This window comes from Aphelocoma coerulescens, chromosome 2 (assembly GCF_041296385.1).
Source record: "Aphelocoma coerulescens isolate FSJ_1873_10779 chromosome 2, UR_Acoe_1.0, whole genome shotgun sequence".
NCBI classification, from domain to species: domain Eukaryota; kingdom Metazoa; phylum Chordata; class Aves; order Passeriformes; family Corvidae; genus Aphelocoma; species Aphelocoma coerulescens.
In genome coordinates, this window is record NC_091015.1 from 164284210 (window position 1) to 164303224 (window position 19015).

At 42.0% G+C, this 19015-nt stretch overlaps 1 protein-coding gene across 3 annotated transcripts in view; it reads right to left on the minus strand.

Annotated features, from left to right (window-relative positions):
• The window catches only part of AGO2 (argonaute RISC catalytic component 2), a 57068-nt gene extending 38053 nt beyond the window's left edge, over positions 1 to 19015 (minus strand). For 2 of the 3 annotated variants that reach the window (XM_069005539.1, XM_069005542.1), the window contains exons 1-2: positions 18774 to 19015; positions 1184 to 1379 (exon numbers count right to left, since the gene is read on the minus strand). In XM_069005539.1, the coding sequence (XP_068861640.1) occupies positions 1184 to 1379; positions 18774 to 18804 (227 nt within the window). In that variant the 5' untranslated portion in view covers positions 18805 to 19015. Of the gene's footprint in view, positions 1 to 1183; positions 1380 to 15192; positions 15247 to 18773 lie in introns of those variants that run through there. The other variant, XM_069005544.1, reaches the window with a different exon arrangement.

A 19015-nucleotide genomic window follows, 5' to 3' on the forward strand; every position in this document is an offset into this window, starting at 1 on the left:
ATCAGTTAAGGAAAGCAAAGCTCTCATGGCTCCCACTATGAAGAAAGTGACTGCTCCAAGTGTTTTGCAGTGCTCCAATGCAGAAAGGGCATCTCAGTGAAATCAGCAAGAAAACTGGGCAAGAAAAGAGTTCAGCTTCATACACTTAACAATGGTGTTTGCTTTTAAAATTAACCTCACTTTTCAACTAGCTGAAAAATTAAACTTATAACAGATCACCACAGGAAAAAAAAAAACAGGGCAGAAAAGCACAGCGATGCTGCTTTGTGGAAACACTCATTACCAACTCCTCAGTGCAACAATGAAGAATGCCCTCAGGTTTAGTAATTCACATTAGGAAAACCGTGGCTTTCGGGTTGTGTTTTTTGACTCTACACTTTGTTCATTCTCATGACTGCATATTCCACCCATGTGACCTTTTTCAGCAAGGAAAAGCTTTGCTCTTGAAGATATAAACAGACCATTCCAATCCTCTACAGTCAAGGTGCAGTTATGATGATGACACTTGTGGTTTCCAGTTGGTGCCAAGTCTCATTCTCAAGTTTCACTTCTGGCAATGCCACTCTTTTTCAAGTCAATGAAGTTGCACACTAAGAAGGTACAGATGCCAAATTCAAGACCTGGCTGCTTGTTTCCCTGGCCAACTGATCTGTGTTTTCACCTTGCTATCTGTTTCAGGAGCATAGTTTTCCCTAACATAGAATCTACTGATGAAGGATAATTTCTTACATGCTTTAGTAACTCCACAACCCTCTCCCACAAATAAATGGGTTTTGCCTCCCCTTGTGAGTAGGGAAAGGTGGGAAAACAAGCTGGTAACACCAGCTCCCTGCTGAAAGACTTCAGCCAATTACACTCCAATAGTTAACCAGGCAATACTAAATCATGTTCATCAAGTTGGCTTATACTGACCCAGCTTCAACAGAGCTAATACAGTTTATCCATCTGTCACCAGTGGCTTCAATCAGCAGCTCCTTAAGATTCTGACAAATTCAATCCAAGTAAAGATTTGGAGGAAAAAAAAAAAAGGGATATGCATATCTTGTTGATGGATATGCAAATTTAGAAGTGATCAGTACAATCACTGACTAAAGCCAGACATCAGTGAGGGCACCTGGCTCCAGCTTTTTCAAAGAAAAACAAGACTGCAAATAAACTGAGGAAAGGCAAAGCACAGCATTACCTGTTAACTCTTCTAGGACATTTTTCTGGCTTTATATCCAACTCATAATGGTAGATATCTATTTTAGGAATGTCCATTTCAAAGAAATTGGCCTGCAGTTTGATTGTTCTCCCAGAAGTGCCAAAATCTGGTCGAGGAGGAGGTTTAAAGGCATATCCCTGTATTGGTGGTGGCAATGGGGGAGGAGGTGTGAGCACTGTAAAAGAGAGAAAGCACAAGTTAGCCATCAGCTGTCTCAAATTGACATTTCAACAAATTTACAGGCTATGGGACCAGTGAAGCCCAGCACATTTAAACCATGAGTCTAAACAACCTAAAAAATAAAAAAAAAAAACCAAACCCCCCTTTCAGGAGACCATGAATCCCTTTTTTCTCTTTCTTTCTCATGCTGGTTCACCATTTGTTGTATTTCCTAGACTCAATTACTGAAAACAATCTTAGAATCAGTTGCATTTTCCTATACCACAAGTCAGCTGGGTAGGAGTTTCACAGGCCAAGCAGGGAAGCAAGAACCAAGATTTTCCTTGCAGGGAAGAATCTTCATTTCAAAACAGATCTAGCCACATTTATTCGAGCAAACATCTATAAAATGGAGTTTCCACCACTTTCCTCTGTGCTGCAGCTCTCTGCAAAAGCCTGTATTAGAACTAAACTATATCCTACTGCTTCCTTCACACAGAAAACAGAGCAAACACTCTACTGCTGCTGTGCTCAATTCTTGAGCTCAAACATCAGGTGTTGCTCAGACAACATGAAGCAGAAGCACAATGGCTGCTTGCTGTTGTTTCAATCCAGGAAAGTCCATTAAAAATCCACAGAGAAGTGTGTAAGGTACCAACTTGAGTATTCAAAACTCCTGCAGCCTCAGTGCTCAGGTGTTCTGTGCTCTAGAGCAATAAGAACTTGCAGCAAACTCTTCACATGTGAAATAACCCAGGAGGTTTCTCATTACTTATGTAAGAATCCAGGTGTGGTTTCCTGGATTATCAAATTCAGTTCTCTGCTAGCACCAGAAACAATTCACATGCCTTCATTAACATATCTGTCACCACTTTTCCACTCTGAATTTCTCTACTGGAAAGCTGTTCCAGAACTGGGATGCTCTAATGCTCAGAAAACGTCCTTCCATTTTTATTTATTCATTGGTAAGTTATATTTTCTGGCCTTCATCTTGAGTACTCCTCACTGTACTTTCAGATTCAAACCAAATTCCCATTTAATACTAAATTCTAGGCTATAGTCCTTCTGTTAGTCCCTGCTCATAAATCAGGCTTCATCATTCTCATCCTTCCAGTCATTTTTCAAGCCAGTGCATTCTGAGCTCAACTTTCCTGGAGAAGACTAAGTGATAACCACACTGCTGCTTCCACCTCTCAACTGGAAAAGGCAGATTAAGGAGCCCTAAACTGCTTTTGCCTGCTGTACCACTGCCTTGTAAAGGCCATCCAGTGACCACTCAGTGCATGTGCACCCATTTCAGTTGCTTATGATCATCCCCCAGTTCCCTATTAACTCCCAGCTACATTGTCTTTAATATATCTACTTTTCTAATCCATATCTATTACCCTGCTGCTTTCTCAATGATGCTCAGATTCTCCTTTTCCTGACAATGTATCCTATACCTCTTGATGAATTTTCATGTACTTATTCCTAAAATTTATGCAATGTTTGCTAATGAACTAGTAAGGCCATTCCTGACATTAGTAGCATCAATTCCCCACTTTACCCCTCAACACTGCCCAGCTTTCCACTCATGAGTATCTCCTTATTTTTACCACCCTACTGTCAGCACCTATTTTCCCATGCACCAAATACTTAATCAGATTTGACAGTGGGAAAATTATAGACGGTTTTGTTACTATTTTTTGCAAATCTTGTTTCTGATCTTGTCTCCCAAACATATTCTGAGGCATTCACCCTTTTAATTCAAGCTACTGAAATCCAATTTCCTTTTTTCCCCTCCCTTTTAGAAACATTGCCATTAAAGACTCTGGTTCTCCAACACTAACTCAATCAACACATTAAAGTCACTTCTTGCTGAAGATCTGCATTTCCATGACCTAAAACTTCGTATTTCAGTACTTCAGTTTTGCCTTCAATGGCAATAACAGCAGTTTTCATTTGAGTATTATTCATCCACATTGCTTTTGCAGTGTCAAGAGCTACCCTGAAAACTGGAGCCAAGTATCACCTTAGCTCTTAACTGTAACCCAGTCTTGCCACGAGCAGCCCATCTGCCTCTGCATCTGACCTTATCCACCTCCAACCCTGAAGGAAGACAGAACACCCAGCTCACTGATTCTGCTCAACCTTTAGGTTTTATTTTTTTCTAAATTCCTACACATATTGACTTCTAAGACATCAATTTTCATCTTTTCCAAACACTTCCAGGCCCTCTGCTTACTTCACATTTTTCTGATGGTGATTAACTCGATCAGGTGGCCCTGCAGTCACCATATCCCCCTGTCTGGTGTGACAAATTCACACTGTCTGTGCCATTAGGTGGAAAGAATCCTCTGCTGTAGATAGGACACCTAACAAAGTTATTTATGGCATTATCACTATAGCTGGGAAGTAACAGAAAAAATACTCCCACAAATATTTGTACTTGAAATACACCAAAGGTTTCTGCGATCCACCTCCAAATCTGATCAGGAGGATGTGCACAAAGCAGCCACCTCTACTCCTCCAGAATCCTGTTTGCCATCACTTTCCCCCCTCAAAAAAATTTAAAAATAACATGTCTCCCACATATGTTTTCAGTCACTCTGTTGCCGAATCCTTCACAGATCACCATTGCACACATTTTTATTTCCATCTTTCCATAAAGCAATGTTCCCATGAAAATTATGTCCTAGTCATTAACTTTATTCTGTGATTTTTGTGAATTTCCATGATTGCCATTAGAAAACATTTTAATTTTCTGTCCAGGCTCCTGTATTTTAACATTTCCATTTCTTCTTATCCACACTCTGCATTCCACACATTGCCTTACCACTATTACCTGGCCAAGTGTTATCAATATATTGATTTCCCTTCTCTTTCCTGATGATTTTTATGCCTTCTAAATTTCTGTATTACTGCCACATCCTAATTCCACTGCCCTTCCTTTTCAGTGCCAGATTTGGTAATGACTGATTTTCAAAACTACAAAAAAATTGAACTTAAAAATTGGAAGTACAAAGACAAGCATGATGGAAGGGGACACACATCCCCAAGCTATTTATGCTGCCAAATTAAGTAATTTTGTAATTAAGCAATACATCCTCCTCCTGTTTTAAAATGGGATTGTTTACTGCTATACAGGTGTGTAACAAAGCCATATCTGTAAGTGTTCAGGGATCAACATGAACACATATTGCTCAACAACACCACTACATTCCTCCACTGGAGTTTCAGTGACAGTGAATAAAAGTGAAGGTTCAGCCACATTTTTGAGAATAAGAAATGCTGAAAGAAGCACAGACTCCTGGGTAAAGATGTGAACGCAGTTTTATAACCTGCATGACTCACAGAGATAAAAAAGCACCAAGCTGTCCAGAAAGCAGGACCACTGCCACCCTCTATTTTAATTTTAAACAGTTTTTTTCAATTATTTGGGTTTTATGTTCCAATTAAAGGGAAAAAAAAGGGGGGGAAAGCTATTTCTGGCTCAACTCCCAAGGCAAAACTTATTTAGGGCAGGGTGTTGCTTCAAGGAGATAAGTAGTGTTTATTAAACAGCAGCAGTGACCCGATAAGCGCTCAACCTACATTTCTGCCGCCTAAAACAGACACGTATGTGTCAACCATAGCACTGTGGGGTGGGAACCAAACTTCAGGGGAAAAGAACTACATACTGCAACCCCTGAGCTGAATTCACTTTTTGGACTACTGCATCAAATTAAGAATGCAAAATCAAACTATCTTATGTAGAACTTATTACAGCAAGCAGCTGCGAAGGGTAGAATCACAAAATACTGAATTTGGTGCTGACAGAACAGAGAAATAAGGCTTGACCTTCTATCAAAACATGATAGAAGCTTTCAGCCTTGATCATGAGGCACAATTGCTGCATTCAAAGTGATTCAGCTGCCCCATCTCCCTGTTCAAACACTCCCTGTAGAATTCCCATCACTCACTTTTAAATGTGACAGAAGCTGTATCAATACAGGAATATTTTCCTTAGTGCCAAGGTTCCTACTAGGAAGCTTTTGCAGCCTGGTGAGGTGTGTTACAGAGGATATCACTGGACATCTCAGCTGGAAGTGATGCCCTGCCCAAGGAACCCTGCCAAAATTCATGCAGAGACACCTTCATGAACACAGATGCTGCTTCTGGAGACAGTATTTCAAAGCACTGGAAAATCTACATGCATTCCTAGATTTTACTTTTAAAGTGCTGTCAAGGAAAGAAGGGATTAGAAAAAAGATGAAAGACTACTAAACTGGAGCATCCATGTGATAAGTATTGGAAGCTCCTTACTCATTTGCCAGATGATAAAATGAATAATGAGAACATTTCAGCCTTGGTATGATGACTGAGACCATCAAGAGCCCCATTTTCAAGGTGTGAATTAAGGTGAGCTGGGTGTGGAATAATGAGGTGCCCGTATGCTGTCTTTAGGCTTACTTTTATCAGGAAAGAATCCAGACTTCCTATTATAATTCATCCCATTTACATAAACTAAATGTTCATAGCTATCAATCTTAAAAGCAGCAATTTCTACCAAAAAAAAAAAAAAAAAGGCTGGAAAAGAAAAGTATCAGAAAAATAACAGTCTTGTGGCAGTTTTATTAAATAAAATTAACAATCAAGCAAAATTACTCTGTCAAAAGATGGGGAAGAAAGGTGAAGGTAGAGGAAACCTGGACAATCACAGAAATGCTGTGTTAGTAAAAATAATTTTTGCAAATTGAAAACTATTGCAAAAACACAAGGCTGGCTGCTCTTACTCCTGCACATTACTGAGGATCAAAATCAGAGATAAGAGTGACTCAGGGAGTGAGCAGGCCAAGACACTCCTAGTCTATAAAAGGTGTGAATGAGCCACATACTTCGATGAGCTTCTACTCCAAAATCCACACAATTATGTAATGATGGTTTTTCAGGACCATGTGCTCCATAACCATTTCCCAGATTTGGAGCCTTCATTTCTTTTGTCCTTCACTATTTTTTAAAGCTTAACTGCTGGCCTGCTCAGCATGCTGGAAGCGCTGCCAGTCAGCATTAAACTTGCACATTGGAGATTTTTTAGCACAGAATTATGCAATTTTAATGTGCAGTCAGAGGCCTAATGAGTTACTAAATAAGAAGGGGCCAAACGAGTTGCATGGAAGGGCTTGTCGACACAGGAAATCATCTGAGCATAATTATACCAGTGCAATTATATCAATAAGTTTCCTTGTGTGGCAAGTCCTAACGCATATTTAATAATCAGGTGATGTTTTCACAACTCTCAGTAAGTTTTAGCATTGGGCTCATGAAATCTAAGTTTGCCAAGGGGAAGACTCCCTAAAACCATTTTTCTAAAAATACAGTCTCTAAATGAAACTAAGGTGAAGGAAGCCTTATTTGAAAGCATCACTTTGGGTTAAGGTTTCCACTATCAGATAATGGGGCTGCTCTCTCAGATCATCACTACAGGTGATTTCAGGTACAAACACTGTGCACACTCATTGCTGCCTCAAGGTCAGTCACAGAGGCCATCACACAGATCCCGAGAGGATACATCGCTCCTTGGGCAAAAAAAGGCATTTAATAACTTGCCCTCAACTACTGAGCAGCTATTTTGCCTCCAGAACTGCAGGAAATAAATAAAATGACAAATGTGTTCATCATGACCTAAAAAGAACCAAGACCGGTAAAGGAACAGCCTCCAGCAGCTGCTGCAGAGGAGCAGAAGATCATGAACACAGAGCAATGTAGGTGGGAAGGGACCAGGCTGACTTGTAAAGTTTTGAGTATCTTAAAGGACAGAGTTTCCACAACACATCTTACAACCTGTTCCACCCCCATGGTAAAATAAACTTGCCTTCTACTCAAGTGAAGTTTCCTGTGCTCCAGCTTCTGCCCTGTTCTTGGTGCACCTGACACAAGTCTGGCTCCATCTGCTCCAAAGGTTCCCCTTAGCCAGTGGGAGAATCTGGAAGATCATCCTTTACCCTTCTTCTCCTAAGGCTGAACACACCTGATTCCCTTCACCTCTCCTGATGTGCCATGTGCTCCTTCCCCCCCTGCTGCCTCGGTGCCCTGTCACAGAGCTTGCAAAAGGATCATATCCACTTATGGAAGTGCTCTTTGAAGTGGAAGAAAGGGAGACTTGGAGAGGGGACAGCCCACACCAGGGGAAACAGGACTTCCACAAATAGTTATTCAACTACCAGTAATAGAGGGCATTCAGAAAGAACATGGAAAACACCCAGCACAGATCCTTGACAGGATCTGCGCAGAGTTTTTATGTATTTTAGTTACACATATATAGTCAGAGCAAGAAAACAAAATACAGTGAGTTCAGCCTTTTCTTTTTAGGACTCAACTAAAGAAAAACTTGGGGCTGTCTTCAAGTTCTCTGACAGTCTGGGTTTTACAAAGAAGTTTAACTTCTGGTTTTCTGTTAAGATCCGTCAGGGAATGATAGGAGAGAGGCTGGCAGTGTTTTCTATGAGATAAGGGAAAGCCAAAGCTGCAGCTCATAGTCCCTTGATATTTTGGGGGCAGAGGAATCTATATGGAACCTGTAAGTCTGTCTGCTGCTCATTAAGGATGTTTTAGAGCATGGAAACCAGCAGCTCCACAGTCAAGCGATAACATTCTTGATTAGATAATGCACAATAAAAAAATTTTACAACTTGTCTATTGATCTCCAAGAATTCAACAAATCACAAGGACAGCAGAGGAGACGATGTAATGAGATTTTCAGTTATCATTTTTGACAAAACCCCTCTCTAAAGGTTCTCTCAGTGAGCAGCTACCACACTTTCTAACCACAGCACATCGCATATGCCAAGGTGGGCTACAAGAAAAAGGGTTGGCTTAATACTGATGACCAAAAATGAAGGAGTTGTCCTCGTAATTGTTCATATTTTAAATTCCTTGCATGACTACTGAGATGTTTGATGCTACTCTGCCAGATTGCTTCCAATTTCTTAGTGCTGCAGTATGAAACGAAATACCTTAACAAAGAGTAAAAGCGTTAGAGAAACAGCACTGCCTTCGTAACTGTAATCTCATTATGTTCAGTAGACTACTTCAGACATCATTTTATTGATTAATTTTCACTTCCTGTGAAAGAATTCAAGCAAGATTAACTCTGAAGCCAACCCGTTTACCTACTGAAAGATGTCCTAGCCCACAGCAGGCAGGTTGGACAGGATTATCTTTAGAGGTCCAACCCAACCCATTCTATGATGATTTCGTCTGGAATAAAGAAGCAGTTACAGATCTACATCTCCCTTGGTTACCCTGATTCCTTTCTGACCTCTGTAAAACACAGACACAATCTCTTATGGTGCAAGTGATGTGATCCACTGAGACCAGAATCGCTCCCACACACCATCGGTGAGCTGCAGTCACAGATCAAAGGGAGAAGCAAGACATCAATCCAGCTTGCTTTTAAGTCAGGAACACATTTCAAAGAAGAATATGTAAGAACAAAAGAACTGAAGAGGAAGAGATCAAGGCTCCAGCAGAAAGCAGCAGGAAAGAAACTAAGAATGGTTCTTTCCAGCCCACAAGCTGCTTCTGGACAACTTCAACTAGCAAAAGACACCAAGTGTTAGTACTTTGCTTTCCTCCCACATTCTTCTTGCAGCCTTGACCTTCAAAGTCAGCCTCCAGATTTTTGAATAACAAGCTGCTTCTCCCCACCTACAAGTGGGGTGAGCAGTGCCAGAGCACCACCAGAGCACCCAAGTGCAGAACTTCCATCCTCACTGCTCACAAACCAGGTGCCTTAACCCATCCCTGAACATGGAGTTTTACCAAGTCTTACCACAACCCTTCTTAAGGGCCACGGAGAAATGCTTTTAATTACAAGCTGCAGTTTGAATTAAGTCATCCAAATAGCAAGCCTCATCCAAACAATGGAGGGATGCTTACAGCTTACCCACAAGTCAGCAGCCTAGTCTGAAGTTAAATTGGAATTCAAAGTACAAAAAAACTCCATCTTCAGACAAACCTCTACTCAATGAAGGGGGAAATGGAAAACATTCGTAGCGCTATTTATCACACTTGACCATCATGATTCATTCCCTTTTCCATGCCTCAGAAAATGATGTTGAACTAATTCCAAATGTCTTTCCTAACAATTTGAAATACAGAATATATTGGCATTTTCTGCATTCATAAAGAGCAATGCCTCCATTCAATACAATCTCTGTTCTTTGCCATTTCGAAAGACCCAAAGTGAATAAACACATCTTTTAAAAGGGAACAAAAAAACCCAATCCACCTACTAGCACCTATTGCTCCCGTCACGCTGCTTCTCCCCTAAAGAAAGTAAGACCAGAAATTCCAAATTCACCATCCCACATCATGCTTCCCTTACCCCCTTGCTTGCATTTAGGTTAGGAAAGAAATGTGGCTCCCCCTCTTTTTGTGCTACCTGACACTTGGAACTGCAGAGGTATGTAGGAAACAGCCTAACCCACCCTTCACTGTGTTTACTTATTTTTGTTTTGTTTTGAGTCACTACAAGGCTGGTAAAGCATGACTTCTTTATGCACCAGGACTGACCCTCCCAAAAAATTTAACACACAGACTGAAGTTTCCACCACTACTTGGTGTGAATGTGAGACAGACAAGCACTTTCATTCAGCCCCCAGGAGCCACAGTCAATCCAGCTGCTGCCAGGTGCAGAGCTGAGCTCAGAGAGGGCTACATGGCCCCAGCCCCATCATTAGGTACTTCAACACCTTCTGCACACACCAGCTGCCATCACATAACACCATGAGAACTGTACAGCTCACCATGACACTCCATTACCTCCACATCTCAGGCTCTCAGAGATTTTTTTTTTTTCCTTAGAAATAGAAAGGACTGGTCTCTGCATTACAGCCTCCTAGCAGATGCTGGATAGATTAAAACACCTGAACCAGAGTTCTCAGCAGTGCTGCTCCCCCAATACTTTTCCCCTCCCCGGCCATCACACCCCATGCCTCTCCTGCAGCCTCCTGCACTTTCAGAGCTAACAGTGCCCACATGCACACCAGCCCCACTAAACTTAACGAGCTCTAATGGCTCAGGCTCTATTCCATGGCCACTGGCATGGCTTTCCAAGTGCTGTGCCTCACCAGCTGGGAACTGGTGCCACAGAGGCCCCAGATCCCAGTTCCCTGTGGGATTCGCATTGTGCACAACTTAATGAAACGCAGAAGTGATTTGTCCTCAGCTAATTAAAGCAAGAAGCTAGGATGGGTCTGTTTGGTGTTGTACCTTTGCAATCACATCTCATACCCACACAGACTTTGGCTGGCACTGTTTTTGTGTAAAATCTAAAACTAAAAATTAAGCTGTCTTCACTCCTAAAAACCTTTTAATATAAAAATTCAACTGTAGAGCTGTAACTCAGAAGAAGTCATGTCTTCTTTGAAAAAAAAAAATCTTTTCTCATACCCACACTAGATTAATCTACAAACACAGGAACACTCTCGTGGTTTAGTTTCGGAATAGAAAAATTCCCAGTTAAGACCTGAGGTTATGCTTTATTTTATCATTTTAGATAGTGAAAGCAGCTGTAGCAGCATCTTCAACATCCAGCAGTATCTCCTGTGGTTTCCAGAGATAGGGCTGTGGTTTTCAGCATCACTGCAAAGAGAGCAAAGTGCAGGTTCCTAATAGTGGAATAACTGAGACATTACAGAGTGTAGGCTGGCAGCAGAACTCCCCTAGCAGATTTTTTTTTCCTATTACATCTCAGGGTTTTTTCCTCCACCTGCTTCTCGTAAGCAACTGATGTTCTCATATTACTCGATACAAACTAAAACTCAGCTATGAAAGGTAAAAAAAGTTACATACAAGTTTGCTACAGAGAGGCCTCCCTGAAATTTGACATTAAAGGGAATTTGCAAGTCAAATAATTAGGAAAAAACCCACCACTACTGTATTCTTACCACATAACGAGACCCAGACAACAAAGCTTCATTTCCTTGCCCTGGTGGGAAGTTTCCTCCTTCTGAAAGAAGCTCTGACTTTTTAAACATCACACCCTTATGCAAATATTCTGAATCCCTATGAGTTATTCCTAAGCATTCCCTCATTAAACACTGAAGGCCTTCCCAAAATGAAACACATTGGTTCACTGAGAAATTAATTCTTCTGCATTGTCATTTCTACACGAACCTGGATTTCTTCTCTATTTTATTTTTGTTTTGCTTGTGGTTTGGAGGGCTGGTGGTTTTTTGGGTTTTCTTTTTAAACCTGTGTCTCTCAGTAGATTTCTCAACAGAAGTATGTAAGTCAGCAGAGCTGAAGTTGACTAATATAATTCGAGAAACCTTAGGTTTCACTGGCAGTTAAAAACCACAAACAAGAAACCCCTTGCTCTCCCAAAGCCTTGTCCTCCGTGAGGACTTCAGAGATGATGGAGGAATATGATGGGGCAAGACTGCACAACCAACAGAGAAATTGTAAAAAAAAAAAAAAAAAAAAACAGTAGAAACACTGCAAACCACAAGCCATATGAAAGGACAATGAAATAAGTTCATTATCAAAGTCAAGAACCCAGCAACATTTAGACAGGAATTCACCCTCGGTATGAACAGATGCCTGTCCTTTAATAGCAAACACTTGCTAAACAAGTTTTAGAAGGTATATAAGAAGGCCCCAGTAATAATTATGTTTTAAAACTTTATTCATCTACATGACAGGTTTAACTTCAAACAATTTTTTGATTGATCTAGCTAAGCCAGTGAAACCTCCCCTCTTGGGGATTTTTCTAAAATTGGCTTATTTAAAAAAAATCTAAATTAGCACATCCACACACACTTCCTACTACTAAATTAAAATTTAAATTTCATTATTTTCTCACATTAATAAGCGCTTTTGTAAATTTCATGACTAAACTAGGAACATAAAAAAAAGCATCACTGAGACACAAAGTTGCAATGCTCTGACCTCTGACATGAGCAGCTCAAACAGAGCCACCCACGGTGTCCAACGCTGCCACTGCAGCTCCTCAGCGGCCACCGAAGAGTTACTTTTTTCCTGGACTATATACAAAATCACCAATATCACTTGATACACCTAAGTTTCAGAAGTGGTTTTTCAAGCTTCCCGAGACAACATACTGAGATTAGCTTATTTCTCAAAAAAATGAAAACTTCAGTTTTGCTCTGCATCCCCTCTTGTCACACCCAACCCAGATTGGAAGTGACACAACGAGGCATAAAATTCAAGTACTGCTTAAACACACAGTCTTCAGACTTAACACATTTTATGGAATGATGTGCTATGGGATTTAACTCTTGACACGGGTGCAAGAGTTAATGTTAAGAATATTCTCCACCTTCTCATTATAAAGTAGTTTGTACAAGGGAATTAAATGAGGTTGTGCTAGAAGAGCTTTTGGGAAAAAGCACAGAGCCCAAACTACAGATGTCTGGAGTTATTCTGCATCAAGTTAAATATTTTAATGCTTCTCCCAAAGATAGAGACTTGCATGACTGCAGACTTATTAATGTTCAGACCTGGTCCCCAGCAGCTTCACTGCAGGTGGCAATAAACTCAAATACAACAAGACAGAACACAACTGAGTAGAACTACAAAGAACAGAACAGGACAGGACAAACAAACTACAATAGGAGAGAACAAATTACTCTTGCCACACCTGTGATTAAAAAAATAAATAAATCTGTTTCACAACCCAAATAGTAACAAAATTTGGTAGCACTGTGGACAGCTCAATGAGAACCCAATTCAAAAGAAAAAGCAAGCTTTGAACTGATTTGATTATGCCAGGATCCACAGTACTTTCCCATCTAAATCAATGGTTTGCTTCCACCATGGCTGTGTCCACTTTTGTGAAGTCATACAGTAAAAAAAATAAATAAACAAACAAAACTTTCCTTCCTAGAAAGCCTGGGCAGCAGGTACCACGTGGCTTCACAGCTGCAGCACAGCTATAAAGCAGGGTATTTAGGAGAAGTAATTTTGCTTAATATGAAATGCAAAGAGAGAGCACAGAAACAGATGAAATAATGCTCACACTAAAACTTTTTATTTGAAAGCATCAAGTTTACTCTGAAAAGAGAAAAATAAAAGCAAAACAATTGAAACTGAAAGGTTAAAATGAGTTGCACTAATCTGTGGTGCTCAGTTAACAGACTAAAAGACACCACTTAAAACAGGCCTGAGTACATAAAAATACAGGCATCACCTCAGTCTCGAGGAGTTAAAAAAACTCCACTTCCTGGACAATACTAGAAAGTCTCTTCAAAGCACAACTTCTTAGAAAAGGCTACCAAAGGGACTCACAAATTACAGCTCTGGTGTAAAACACTACACAAATGCAGTCTACCTGGGGTTGATATTGTTCAGGTCTGTCTTTTCCCAATTTTTGCAGTATAAAACAAATAATGAAAATTTTAAGTTCAAATTTGGGTATTGCAGTGTATGTAGGGGAAAAAAAAAACCAAACCAAAAACCCCCTTGCACTGAATTCAAAGTGCTGTGCTTCCCTAGTCAATAGGATAAGAGGTATTTTACATTCTAGTGGGCTGCTTTGTGAGCACATCAGAAAGGATGCAAGATACTAAAACAAATTAATTGGACAATGCATGGAACAGATCCCTACCCACAGCCACTACAGTTAAAACTACGTAACATTTTCCACCAGCTTTTTTTTTTCCTCTAGTTCATAACTTACCAAAAATAAGATAGTGGAGGCTGACTTTTCTTCATTTTCAGATTTAGCAACAATTTCTGGTAGGCTGAGTATTAGAAATTTCATCACTAAAAATAGGACCAAGTATTTTGCTTAAACATGAACTAAGGGAAGCAAAACACAACAAAATTTTGACAGGCCTTACAAGTTCTGTGAAGCTGTTGTCAGTACAGGCTTAGCCAACATGAACAGGACTTTCATCAGGCATGCAAAGTCCCTAATTAGTTAAAACTATCTGTACTTGCAAAGCCAATTTAGCAGAAGTTTACTGCATTCATCAGCTCGATCCCTGTGATTTCTGGAAGGCCAGGAGGGCTGGTTTCTGAAATGGAAAAATCTCGCCTTCCTATACAGCTCTAAGGGGTAGAAGAACTCCTCTTATTCAGTTAAAGCATTTATATGCCTTTCCCACCCTTCTGTGAAAGACAGGCAGGCTGGTGGTGATAGCAGTGAAGGAAGGGGTACAAATTGTGAAGAAAGAACTTTCCTGGAAGTCAGGAAGGTTTGGGTGCTCCTCTGCACTGCTCCTGCACATTACAATGCACTACTAAGTATGTACGAGCACGCAACAATTCCACAAAAGTGGAAAACTTCAAGATGAAGTAAGAGTAAGTGCACAAAATCCCATATAATTGCACAGTCAGCAAGAGAATCGCTGCAGAAAAAGATGTTTCACTTTTCAAGAGCAAATAAGATAGTTCAGTTCACCAGGGAAAGGAGAAAGTTTGGTGACACATCTGACACCACCAATTATCTTTCCATCAAACCACCTCATCTTTAAGCCACCTGAAGGCAACAGAGGCAACATAATGGTATAGAATTTCTCTTTCCTTAGGAAAACATATTGATCATGACAATAACACATTTGAAAAAGTCATGCTGTGTTTTGTAGGCTGTAACTTTGTCAAATGCAATTTTAATTTTAGCAAATCCCTCATGCAAAAAGGAAGAGATCTGAGGCTGTATATGAAGCTCTCAGTCCCTCTTCTATGTGTGGCAGCTTACAAGGAGTTTCAGCATTAATGTACTGTCTCAAATTAAGCCAAAGAACCTGGATGACTCTGTGATACCAGCAGCAGAGTACAACCAGGTTCACATACACCCCCAAAAGAACAGAAAAAGCCTTTTTAAGAAGAGAAGGGCAGACCTTTAGCAGGAGGTACAGGAGAGCTCTTGCTGCCACTGAAACACAAGCTAAGAGGACACTGGTGGAGTTAAATTCCACCAGATGAAGACGTTGCCATTTCTACTACCCCAGTCAAGGCACGAGCACACCATTCCCTGTCGCTGTTGTACCAGGAACGACACAGTCCAGGATCGGGTTCAAAGGCCAGAAGTGGCTATATTTAATTATATAAATCAGCTTATATAGCTTTGTTCACAAGAGTGGCATAACGCCATGGGGTGCTTGACCATCCGCCTCCCAGAGCAATTGGCTGAACAGCATAACACCCATTTCCAAAATATTTTTCCCAGTGTGAAAAACAACGACACAAACAGCTTGCACCTGCAATAGTTTACAAAACCTCAAACCGTTTTCCCAGCTAGTTATCGTGAGAAAGGAGACTTTCCACAGGCAGCTGTAAAAAATAGGAAAATCCCTCTGCCAGCCCTTTCAGCATCTACACTTCCCTGCACCACATTTAAAGACTGAAGACTCCCAAAGAGAAACAACATCCAACATGCAAAATCTTCAAGGAAATATATGGAAGGTAAAAACAAGTACATGCACTGAAAACCAAAAGAGACTTAAAAGTTTCAACAGCCTATTCACAATTTTAAAAGGGTAACTTAAAACTAAATGACAAGAAAATAACTTCAGTTCCACTGATTTGATAGAATTGCTTCTTGTACCAGGAAAAAAAGGTGGTATTTCACATGCAAAGCCATCATCAACTTCACATTTTTTTTCAGACAACTGCTGCTTCAACAATAAATTAGGACCTTCAGCATCAGGAAAACCCACATAATCTTTCAAAGAATAAAAGAGAAATCTGTGGTGTGCAAAGTTTAGAATTTATAAATACATTAAGACCTAGAAGTGCAAGTTTCAGAAGTTTATGCAGCTTTTACTCAAGTCTTTTAACTGAATGACAGTATTTTTATTATGCCACTTTGACATTTTTTGTCCTTCTAAGAAAAGGTACACCAAAAAGTAGCAGCAGCAAAATTTTTCTTCTTCCCTCTTAGATTTTCAGATTTTTTACTTTTCACAATTTCTTGAAGCTAAATAAAAAGGGTATGGACACAACGTCACAGAAAATTTGACACCAAGTCAAGAACTCAGACAGTATTTGGGAGAACGCAAAAGGGATCATTATTTTCCTAATTATGGAAACAGTGATTTCATGAAAACCCCCTCACGTATAAAAACCCATCTTACTTACTCCTGACATAACATCATGTTTGAACAAACTTTCCACGTTCAGCAGCAATTTTTCGAAATCTGTCAGATATGGCCTCCTAACTTGCTTGATGCTGTTTCCAGAAAAAGATTTAAGACTAAAATAGCAAACCCTGTGGCAAATCGAGCGATTCCTCTGGCAGGAGGCCAGCACCAGGGGCACCCTCGGAACGGGCTTGGCTGTAAAGTCCAGTTCAGCAACAGGAGCTGGGAGAGCAAAGCAGCTCGTGCGCATCAGCAGCGTGCGGAGAGGGCAGCGGCGGCAGGATCCGGGTACGGCAGAGATGAATGGAGCCTTTCCCTGGTGTCAAGGATGTGCTGACAGACCTGGAGAGGCTGCAGCTCTCGTATGTTCACAGCAGCTCTGGCTCGGTGAGGGCTTGTAAACCACGTTTCTGCTCTCTCCTCCGAGCAGGATTTCACATACAGTGGTTTTGTAGTTTTCAGATTAATGTGTGGAAGGGGACTCAGCAGCCCAGTCCTGCTTCCAGGCTGCTTCACGGAACGGCCATGCTATAATAAAAATCTCCAAGATGCCCTGCCTTGTGTGTGGAATGGAGCAGGAAGCTGCCTGGGCTGCCAGAAGCCACCGTGCTGCTGAGGCTCTCCGTGGATGATTTCACAGGAAGGAAGCAGAGCCTCATTCACCATGCGGAGAACAACTCGCAGCTCCTACGCCGGCACAGAGACGGCCACTGCCCAGCGCCGCGCAGGGGGAAAGGGCTGAGCCACACTGATAAACTCGGAAGTAAACAACACACAAGATGAGCTTGGCTGAAGGCAGCAGAACAGCAGGAGCCCGAGACACACACCAGTGACAACACACAGCCACCTAGAACTTGGTGAAAGTACAGCAGTGTCAGGAGCCCGAGGTTAAAAGGTTGTTGTTCCAGGAAGGGGAAAACTTTCACACTGAACGTGGGCCTCTGATGGCAAACAGCAGCCACCTGGGAGATCATTCCAAGTGAAAGTGGTAGGATTGGACAGAGAGTAAATAAAGATAAGGAGACTCCCATACATGAAACTACTCTGAGCCCATATGCCGGTAATATTTTTAATTATCTGTCTCTTTAAGCACAATTTCGAACAGGATCTATGACCAGGAGGTGAACACAGCAACAGCCTGACATGAGCCACCATGAGCACCTGCAAGAGAACTCGACACCAGAAGCCACCAAAGGATTACATCTATAGCACTACACAGTTACTGGCACCAAAATGTGCAAATGATGTTGCATATGAAAGCAGAATCTTGAACATCAGTCTGGACACACAGAGCTGTAGAGACCTGTCTCTGCTGTGCTAGCAAGAGCCTGGTGAGAAAGTAAAAACAGAGGAGCTGTATTTCAAGAGGAAAATAATCATCCTGATTGTCTTTCTTGATTATTGCCCCTTCAAGAGAACCAAATCAGAGGAAAAAGAAAAAAGGAAAAAAAAAAAAAAGCCAGCACCTAACTGCAGATCCCAAGACATTAATGCTTTTACAGAAACGTCTGTAAGAGAAGCAGTAAAAGACATCTCAGTTACAGGTCCTGTATTTCCCTACACTATTCTTTGCTAGATTATCCGTCTAAGGAAAGAGATTTTATGCCAAACCCTTCAGAACAGTAGCATAAGATAAAGTTCCATTTATTTTGGAACTTTTCCAGAATAAAACTAGGTGCTAGTCACCCAAACACTGTTGTTTCTACATAAGAATTCTCACCACAGAAACAGCCTAACACTAAAAAGGAAAAGACATTGTCTCATATGAACTGCACAAACTCGCACAGTATTAACCTGTGTTTCCCCAAAGTAATATTAAACGTCTCTAACAGAGTCGGTAATCTTGCTCTGCACGTTCACCTTTCCTTTGCTCCCAGATTTGCTCACACGACAGTCTGAGGACACCTAACGCTGCCCCTCACCTCTCCCAGCCCGCCCGACAGGCGGACGCTCCACCCGCACCTCCGCAGCACAACTACAGCAGCGCGGCCGCTGACGAACACGCGGCCAGCCGGGAATCCCAGGATGGAGCCGGGAGGGAGGAAATGGAGACCCCGGTCCGCAGCGGGAGCTGCGCCGGCCTCAGGGCTCGGCAGAGGGAGGGGGGAGCGGGGCAGGGAAGGCGACCCTCCCCTCAGAGGGGCCTCCGGACACGCGGCCCTGCCCGAGGTGGCGGCGGCGCCCTGACCCTCCTTCCTTCCCCGGCCAGCGCGGCCGCCGCTCCAGCCAGGCCTGAGCCGGGGGGGGGCGAGGCGCTCCCGGGGCTCCCCAGGGACACGGACCGGGAAAACCGCCCCAGGGGGAGCGGAGGAGGGAAACAAACCCGGGCGAAACCTCACCGGGTCCGGCGGAGGGGGCTCCCGGGTACATGTCTCCGTGTGCGGCGGCGGAGGCAGCGGCGGCGGCTCCAGGGGAGGGCACGGGGGAGGGAACGAGCCCGAGCCCCGGCTATGCTGTCGGGAGAAGGGGAGGGGAGGGGGAGGAAAAGAAAAGGGGAGAGGAAGGGGGAAAAAAAAAAAAAAAAAAAAAAAAAGAAAATAAAGAGGGAGGAGGAGGGCGGCCGGGAATCCAGGTTCCTCGG